At 36.5% G+C, this 9793-nt stretch overlaps 2 protein-coding genes across 8 annotated transcripts in view; both read right to left on the bottom strand.

Moving 5' to 3' along the window:
- PGGT1B (protein geranylgeranyltransferase type I, beta subunit) overlaps positions 1–2372 on the bottom strand; it is a 53002-nt gene extending 50630 nt beyond the window's left edge. For 2 of the 5 annotated variants that reach the window (XM_014544299.1, XM_014544314.1), the window contains exon 1: positions 49–943. In XM_014544299.1, coding sequence (XP_014399785.1) covers positions 49–188 — 140 coding nt within the window. In that variant the 5' untranslated portion in view covers positions 189–943. Of the gene's footprint in view, positions 1–48; positions 948–2278 lie in introns of those variants that run through there. The other 3 variants (XM_005857361.2, XM_014544302.1, XM_014544306.1) reach the window with 3 other exon arrangements.
- A 648-nt stretch (positions 2373–3020) lies between these two features.
- The window catches only part of CCDC112 (coiled-coil domain containing 112), a 26523-nt gene continuing 19750 nt past the window's right edge, over positions 3021–9793 (bottom strand). For 2 of the 3 annotated variants that reach the window (XM_005857369.2, XM_014544286.1), the window contains exons 7-10: positions 6468–6872; positions 4880–4975; positions 4226–4344; positions 3021–3637 (exon numbers count right to left, since the gene is read on the bottom strand). In XM_005857369.2, the coding sequence (XP_005857431.2) occupies positions 3607–3637; positions 4226–4344; positions 4880–4975; positions 6468–6872 (651 nt within the window). In that variant the 3' untranslated portion in view covers positions 3021–3606. The remainder of the gene's footprint in view (positions 3638–4225; positions 4345–4879; positions 4976–6467; positions 6873–9793) is intronic. The other variant, XM_014544289.1, reaches the window with a different exon arrangement.

The following is a 9793-nucleotide window of genomic DNA, read 5'->3' as shown; positions in this document are numbered from 1 at the left end:
CGGGGCCCGGACTCCGGGCCGGCCCGGTTGACTGTGGCCACCAGTTACCTGCTGGTCTCCAGCGAAGAATAGCGCTCCGGCAAAACCTGGAGGCAGCGCTGGAAGAACCGCACGTGCCGGTCCCGCAGGAAATCCAGCCGCTCTCCTTCGCAGTCCCCCGCCAGCTGCCCGTCCTCCGCGGCCGCCATGCTGCTGCGGAAGCGACGCCTGCCGTGACCCGGAAGCACTTGGCGAGCGGCGCGAAGGAGTCCCGAGGAGCTGAACTGGGTGGACTTACTGGAGACGCCGTCACTGGGAAGTCCGATGCCGCACTTTATCGCCTAATTTCTTCTTAGGAAGAGCACAACCCACCTTTCCTACTCTAAACCCCAAAGCTTCGGCAACACCTCGCCAGCCTCAAGTTCGGCCCACAAATCTCTCTCGTACTCTTACCCTCCTTCGGCCTTTGGGAGGAAGCGCAATGTCCATAGTTTCAAGTGCGCGTTGAGAACATCAGGCCCCAAAGGTCACGAGGCGGGTATATATGAAAACAGGAACGGCTCGATATAAATGTTCCAACAGACTCATGCGGGGGGGGGGGGGCAGTTTTAAGCTGAATGGATACGTTACTAAACCTGCAATTCAATCTGTGGATATAAATAAATGTTTAGTAAGTGATTACTGACACTACAAAAGTTGAGTCGTTCCCAGTTCTCGAGAATATCAGAAATCACGTTTAAATATATCTAAATGCAATATGCATGCACAACATATATTCACACAGGTGACTGCGTTTTTCTTTTACAAGTTTTAAGTTTTACTCTTTGAGTCAATGTTTTGACTTCATCACTGTTTTATCAATTTGCAACAGCAAGTAAGCTCCACCTATTCTCCAACTTACCCATATACTAAAAACAAATCACATGCTACTATTTTTTCAAAAAGAGGGATTTAAGTTGCTTCAGCATTTCCTTTTAAAACTTCATAACGAAATGTTGAGAGAAAAAGAAATCCACCCAAGGATCAGGCCTAAACTAGATATTTTTGTTTTGTTTTATAATCAATTGAGCTAATAGAAGTTTGGGTATAATTTTAATTAATAGCTTTGTTAGAAAATTTATTTCTTAGAGTGTATCACGTGGGCTGGAGTTATACTTATTCACCAATCCAAAGTGCCTTGCATAATTTTAGGTACTACTTACAGGTTTACAGGCTTTCCTGCGTGTCTTTAACAAATGGCTGGGTATAAGCAGAGGCTGCCCTTGGTGCTTCTCTACAACTATGGAGTCCACAGTCCTCGCCCTTCAGGCATGCCCTATCTAGAGAGTTTTCACTACAGTATTACAATCACACTCTCTCTCTCTCTCTCTCTCTCTCTCACTCTCTCTCTCTCACACACACACACACACACACACACACACACACACACACGTCAGATGTCTGAAGATGTTCAAAGTGGAGTCCTATCACATACATTTGACTTACTAGAATCAACTATGCACACTCTATGCTCTGAAAGACAATCCTCTTCAACCTGGCTCTTAAAAGGAAGCCAAACATTTCATCTGATTCTCAGCTCAAGAATCACCAATCTGATCCAAATCAGGAGGAAATACTTCTATGATGGGCTCATTGAAAAATAATATTGTATACTTCTAGGTAAAGAAAAGCCTTTTCATGGGTGATTTTGATCATACAAGGTTTCTGACATATCCATGACAGAATCTATTCTAACCCCTACAAAAAATGCCACTCAACATTAGCTAAGAAGTATATATAGCTCAAGTCTTCATAGTATGAGAAAGATGGAGCATCCTCATTATAATTGAATCTTATTTAGTCATTAAGTGATAATGTCTAAATTATGTAGAAAGATAGAAAAATATGTGTAATGTAAAGTGCTTACAGTATAGTAAGTAACTTACTCTGACTATAGCTATTTAAAAATATGTAGGTATGCTTTTGGAAAAAGTTACCCAGGGGTGGTTGAATTGGTGCTTTATAACATTTTTGTGTGTGTTTTTTATCTAAATTTCTTATTAATATACTTTTTAAATCAGTTTAAGAAATGTTTATTTGACACCTCTTCTATGAGCTTGCAACTGAAGACACTTACGTTGTTTATTTTATGTAGTCTATATAAAGAGGCATACAACAAATTCCTCATTCACTTTAGATTCACTTAGAAGGACTGGTTGTTCAAAGAAACTTCCATACTTTCTATTATTAAAAAAAACAAACAAAATAAAAATAAACAAACCCCCCTCCCCCCTCATACAGCGTTGCCCACTATGCTTACCTTAGATGCAGGAAATTGAAAGCTGCATTTGTGTGCAAAAAAAAAGCAACATGTTAGTAAGTAGCACATGAAAACCTTTACTTTTCTTTATCTTCTTAGTTGTTCAATTCTATTTTTAAATTCCCTTGTCCTATTCTATATTTTATTCTAAAATGCCTCAAATCATTTTTAAAATTCATGGAAAATGAGTACTACAAATAAAATGTGCATTCCTGATTAAGGATGTTTTACATTAATTCTCCTATTTTGCACCAATAACTGTAAAGAATTCCGTTCCCTTTAGAAATTATATTTACTTTGAATCCTAAGTGTGAAATAAGAAAAAGTTTTGACTACTATTACTCATAGTAAATTTGAGTCATTTGACCTAAATGTATCAAGTTACATCTAAGATAAAAATCATAAGAAATAAGTTTCCTATGTTTATTATGTTTATGGTAACTTTCCTATAAGCCAGTGAGACCTAATTAAAGTTAGGAGCTAAGATTTTATATGAAAAGTTGAGCCGAATTGTTACATTGTGTTTTCATGTACCAAAGTTTGTAAATTTTAAAAGTAACTATTTTGAACAAATATTTTGAGGCAAACAAGCAGAAAACTGAATCAGGCAGGAAGATATGAAAGACACAAAGATTTTATAAATGTGTGAAGTCCAGAAAGGCTGAAAAGAAAATTGGAAAAGCTAAAGGAAACCGAAAAGATTTTATCAATAATACAAATAATAGAGTATAAATGAGGTGTGAACTGTGAGGCATATTTTTAATATAAATACTTGATATAAAACAAAGCATGCTTCGAACAAATACAAAATATTTATTACATAAAAATGTAGTAACTGATAAACTACCAGTTTGTTAAATTAGAAAAAGTACTAACTTATTTCAAAATTCAAACCAAAAAAAAACTTTACATTTTTGTTACTCAAGCTAACTTACCGCCAAAATATAAATGTTACAAAATTTTGGTTTGAAAATGTCATTCTGTGATTGTCCCAACTTATTTTGCTGTGCCATGCCAAAAACAAAGTATCTTTGAAATGTTCTGAGTATTTAAATGAAATAGTATTTGTAACATAAACTTATTCAAAAAACTTTTACATAATAATAGGCCAACATACACATTACATACCCTCTTGCTATAAACAGGAAATACTAATGACAATACTGCTTGGAACTTAACATCTGTCAATTCACATACAACACCATAATCAGTCTGTCTAAGCTAGTGATATTTAAAAACACATGTGGTTAATCACTCTGTTCTATTCAAGCTGAATATGCTAGCATTCCCATCAACTGAATACCAGTTTCATTATCTCATATTCTTTTCTAAACTCCTTGTCTCCAGGTTGGAATAGCCCTAAGGAGAAGAAGAGAAGAGCAATTATAAATACGCAGAAAATTTTTATAAAGATCCTAACTGATTAGATGTTAACTTCTATTTCTTTTATTTGAACTTTTTTATAAAGCAAGTTTTATTCAGGTAGAGAAAAAGTAAGAGGCCAGGGTGCGGGCATCAGTGTGAAACAAGTGAAAAGTATGCAACCAAGTGAATGTGGGCCAACTCGAGTTATGCCGATTAAATGTTAACTTTTAAAAATATATGTAGATTTATTTTTATCACTTTTTACTGTAAAATATAATATACATATCAAAGTTGCACAAAATATAAACATGGTTATCTTTTAAAATATTTTTATTGATTTCAGAGAGGAAGGGAGAAGGAGAGAGAGAATCATCAATGCTGAGAGAGAATCATTGATTGGCTGCCTCCTAAACGCCCCCTACGGGGAATGAGCCTGAAACCCAGGCATGTGTTGTGACCGGGAATCAAACCATGACCTCCTGGTTCATAGATCAGTACTCAAACACTGAGCCATGCTGGCCAGGCGAAACATGCAGTTATTAAATTATTATAAAGTCAACACTCATTCTAACTCCTCTTTACCTATGTGGGATATGTAGAAGTGGCCCAGAGCTTGTTGGTCCTAAGTTTTTGGTCCGTTCTTCCCAACCTTTGGTAGGTTTGTAAAGCCTAGAAGGATCTCTGCTAACATTGTTTTCAACCTGTAATCAGAAGTAAAATGAATCTGAAATAATTAACATTGTATTTGTGATCCTTACTAAGAAAAATACTTGATATTAAAAACTGTTAATAACCTCTTCTGTAAACTTTTTATTGTGCTCATATAGCTAAAATAAAAGTTGGACCACATCAATCTATCAATAAATTGTTAGTTTCTTTTTTTAGTTCAATTATTTTATTCTGTTTATATTATGAAGGAAATATGATGCAGCAAGTAGTGGCACAGCCAGGCAATAAATTTAGGATAAATATCTACCAGTAAGTTCTTTGTTTTGTCAAGAGTCACCTATATCTTTAGCTTTGAGTATCACCAACTGAGATTAAGCAATGTGTTTATAATGTGAAATGGTAGAATTCAAACAATAGTTTAAATTGTACTAAGCTATGCTAAATAAGTACATTTTAAAGAAGATGGTACAGAAATCAAGCTGGATATAAAGAAAATGGATGTTTGTATCCTTACAAACCAAGGAATTAGGATAACAATAAAAATAAATTAATCTCAGCACAGAGCACCTTTTTTTTTAATTTTGCCAGTCTTCTTTGTTTTTCTGCCTTTTCATCTTCTTTTGACTGTCTATCAAGAATTTTCAGTTCAAGTTTACGTAAATCCTAAAAAACATATGCCAACAAAAAAGATAACATGAGAAAGTAAAATCAACTAAAATTTGTTTCAAACTTTAGTTGCTTGGAAGTAAAATTAAATCACCTTAAATATCAATATTCCTTCAATACAAACCTTTTCCAACGAGAGTAAAAACTTTGTTTTCCTTGAAAATAAATGTGACACGTGCACATCTTTTGGAATCATTTTATGTTAGTTATTTCTTATCTTAATAGGTGAGTTAAGCCCACTTTCAGTACAGATATGTCTGGTTTTAGATCTCTCATATTTGGGGCATTTTGTTATTTAGGGAGATATTTTTATAGAGACTAAAAGAAATTCCACTAATGTGTTTTTGTCTAATTTTTTGTATTTCCCTTATTTTTTCCTTTATAGATATTTCTATGTGTGTGTTTTTTTTTTTAAATATTTCTTTATTGATTTCAGAGAGGCAGGGAGAAGGAGAGAGAGATAGAAACATCAACGATGAGAGAAAATCATTGATCGGCTGCCTCCTGCACACCCCCCACTGGGGATCAAGCCCACAACCCAGGCATGTGGCCCCGGCCACAATCGAACCTGGGACCCTGCAATCCACAGGCTGACGCTCTATCCACTGAGCCAAGCCGGCCAGGGCGATATTGCTATGTTTTATCTCATTTGCATCCTTTTTTGTTTTAAAGTATATACACTTCTTTGTCTTTTTGAGACTCTTTGGACTGAATTCCACTTTGATAAAATTATAATCTCTTTTGATTGCATTTTCTTATATATATTTGTTTTTAAATCACTTATGATCCTACCTCTCAGCAATAACCTTGATTCCTTTAAGTATACATTGAATATCTACAATGTACAGGTTACAGGAATAAACAAAAGGACAAAATCTCTGCCCTTGTGGAGCTTCTATTATGTTGGGAGATGGACAGTGAACAAGTAAGGAAATCATCTGTAGGGAAAAGCCAGTCAGTTTGGCAAAGAAAAAGTAGTCTAGCCTGTGGCTACCTTTCCAGCCTTGTCTCTGGCTGATTCCCACCTTCCATCTGATGCCCTTAGGATACTGAAGTGTTTACGGGTTCCCCCACAAACCACTGTTACACTTCTCCAAGCTGTCATTCATGCTGTTCTCTTCGCTAGGAAAGATCTCCCCTTTCTTCTTCACGACTCAAATATCTTAGTGTCTCTCTAACACTAATAGCTATGTTCATAAGCTACCCTCCCTGCATACCCATCTCCTAAGATTCTCTGTCCACAATTACCTCAATCACTACACTATTTACAATATCATACAGAAATATACTTGCACATCTATCTTTCCCACTAGACTATAATATACTAGAAATGAGGGGGGGGCGGGGGAATGAGGGAGCATTGGTAGGTAGAAGCCTAATATAACAGAAGCACTCAATTTTTCCTGAACTGAATCTGGAAGTAATACCTCTATTGGTAGTAATACCACTAAATAATTTCTAAAATTATTTAGAAAACATATTTACTCACTCTTTCTTGAAATCTGGAAATTTCATCAGCAACAGTTTTCCTTTTTTCTGCCTTTTCTGTCTTTTCCCTTATCTCCTTTTCAAGTCTTAAAAATTCTTCCTGTTCTTTCTTCTGCTGGGTGTAGTTTTCTAGTAGTAATTTTAGTTTAAACTGGCGTTGGCGCTCTTTCTGCTGCCTTTTCTCTTTCTCTTCCTCTTCTTTTAACTGGGAAGCATATTTCATTGACATTTCTATACTTTTCTGTTTTTTCCAAGCTTCCACTGCCAATTTCTGCTGCTTTCTTTGTTCCTCTTTCTGCTTTTGATTATCTTCTTGTTTGTTATGAAAAAGCATAGGCATGTCCTCTGCCTTTTCCTTGAAAATTTCCTTTTTTTGAAACTTTTTAGTTTTCCAATTCTGAATAGACTGATTAAGAAAATACAGTGAGGGAAAAATAATTTTAATAACCAAAAGCACTTTAAAATACAACCTCAAGTCCATCTTTCTAGAAAGAATATTGGTTGCAGGATGCTTAGGTTTCCAAGTGTTTTGTTTGTTTTTTAACCAGTGCAATTTTTCTACTTCTGTTTTTAAAAATTAATGTCTCTTAAAACACTGAATAATGATTTATTCTTTTGGCCTTTCTTGTCCTCTCTTAACCCCCAGGTTCACAAAGATTGCACCTCATTTGTTTGTGTTCATGGGAAACATTCTTTTCCTCTGATCATCTTACTTATGCTTCCAAATCCTCTTTCAAGGCGTAAAATCCTTTCTGAGTGACCCTCCTTTGTTCAATTACCAGAAGAGGAACTAAGAGTGGTGTGGTTGAGAGTATGGGCTCTGAAGTCAGACCATTTAGAACCAAATCATGGCTTTACCATCTACTAGGTGTGACCTTGGATGAGTTACTAAGTTACTCTGTCTTCATTTTGCTCATCTGTAAAAGTGGTAGGTAATACCTCTCCAGCAGGGATATTGTAAATATTAAATGAGTCAGTCCCTGGGAGGTAGTGCTTCATAAGTGTTAAAAAAAAAAAAAAAAGCAAATTAGCTTCATTGCTTTACCAGGGTATGTAAAGATTATTTAAAATACTAGCAGCCTTCCTTATGCCATAAAGGATACATCCACTGAATTCCTTTACCCTCAAGTCAGGAAACTGTTCCCTCATCTTTCCTCATGGTGTATCATTCATTTATTCATTCAGTACATTCCTATCATATGCGTACGCTATGGAAGGCAATGTGATAGGAATCATAGATGATTCAAATAATACCAAATGTCATCTAGTACAGTGCTACTCAATGTGCCAGTCCACAACAATTTCAGAGATTCATGCCAGAATGTAAATCAATGTACTGCTTCCTTCAAAAAGAGGGTTTTCTATTTAAAAAAAAAAAAAAAGTCAAAACTGAACTAGTGTGCTTACTGGGCAGCTGATTCTAGTTCAATCACTTTATCTCACTGAAGACCAGTAACAGTTTGCAACCTAACAGCCAGTCCATGGACCAAGTTTGAGTAGCACTGTTCTAGGTGAGGTAATATATATGCATAAGTACCAGAATATATTCTAGAATATATTATGATGTGCTATAGCACTCCATAAAAGAGGTATAAACAAAGTGTTAGTAGGAAATTCTGAGAGGGACTACTTATGTTTGAGTGGACAAGAAGGAAGCATCTTATCTGGGCAGATTTTGATAACTGGGAGTTGAGGGGAAAGAAAGGAGGTTCCAGAAAGTGGGAATAAGATAAACAAGGGTATTCAGGCCAGAAAGTTCAGGGCATATATGAAAATAAGTATCTTTAGGCAAATGGTGATAAAAATGGTAAATCTCCTACTCAGCATCTTAAACTGAGTCGGTTTAAAACTACATTTTGCTGCTTTCCCCCAAGTTTCCTCCTCTTCCTCCATGTCCTACTTCAGTAATTTTACCTCCATTTTCATACCCCCTCCTACCTCACCTCTTCAATCAATCAATCAATCATCAAATATCAGGAAACAGTGGTCGGGAAATAGCTAGAACCAAGATGCTTTACCTTTACTACATGAGGCACTGTGTCTAGAGAGGTGGTTCTTAAACTTTAGCTTATAACAGATTAACCTAGAGGACTTGTTAAAACACAATTCCTGAGCACCACCACCAGAGTTTGGCTTAGGTCTATGGCTGGGGCCTGGTAAGTTTAATAAGCTCCCAGGTGATGTTGACTTTGCTAGTCCAAGGACCACTTTGCTGGTCCAGGGACCCCATGTTTTCAGTATCCAGGAAAAAGCCTAAATAATTCCTAATAGCTTGTTATTTTTGAGTTTTTAAAAATTACTTATGTTTCAAAATTTTTCTTAATACATTAAGCGCCAAGCCTGTTTTGTCTTCCTTTCCGTTTCAGTCACTGGTGACTGACATGGCGCTTAATGTGTTAAAGTCCCAAATTTCAATCTTCTTACATTTAACTTATTTAGGAGAGAAAAACAAGAAACACAAGCTATTTCCTCTAAAAATTTAGACTAAACATGGGATCAATATTTCTTTAATACTCCTGGGGCAAGTCATCTGTTGAATAGTCATACTCAAGCGAGTTAAAGTTTATAATAGTTGACTTCTACAAAAAAATGTGACTCAGACTTTGAGTGTCTGAACCCATGGTTCCCAACTTTACCCTCTGGAGACATTTTTGATAATCACAACTAACGAGGTGTTACTAGCATCTAATGCAGTGGTTCTCAACCTTCCTAATGCCGCGACCCTTTAATACAGTTCCTCATGTTGTGGTGACCCCCAATTTCATTGTTACAAATTGAACATAATTAAAGCATAGTGATTAATCACAAAAACAATATGTAATTATATATGTGTTTTCCGATGGTCTTAGGCGACCCCTGTGAAAGGGTCATTCGACCCCCAAAGGGGTCGCGACCCACAGGTTGAGAACCGCTGATCTAATGAGTGGAAGCCAGGAATGTTGCCAATTATCCTACAATGCACACAATAGCATTTACAGCAAAGAATTATCTAGCCCAAATGGTTAACTGTGCCAAGGTTGAGAAGTCCTAACAAAACCAAAGCCAGAAGAATATTTTTGTGAAAATGAAACTTTTTAGATATTTGCTACACTTAAGAGTTAGTTACTCTTTTCTCTGGGGTAGTCAAAATCTTGAGTCTTTTCAAATAAGCAATGGAGCTGAAGTTCCAAACCTCAATGAAACTTTGAAGAGTGAAAATTGTTTTTCTATTGCCTCTTTATATTTCACTAGAGGCCCAGCACACGAAATCACGGGACCCTGCCCACCACGCTCGCACCCCGCCCACCTGCTCATGCCTCGCCGCGCTCGCAGCCTAGCCGCGCTCAT

This window comes from Myotis brandtii, unplaced genomic scaffold (genome assembly GCF_000412655.1).
Source record: "Myotis brandtii unplaced genomic scaffold, ASM41265v1 scaffold1105, whole genome shotgun sequence".
Taxonomy (NCBI): Eukaryota; Metazoa; Chordata; class Mammalia; order Chiroptera; family Vespertilionidae; genus Myotis; species Myotis brandtii.
Note: the sequence above shows the minus strand (reverse complement) of the source record. Positions and strands in the feature narration are given on the sequence as shown.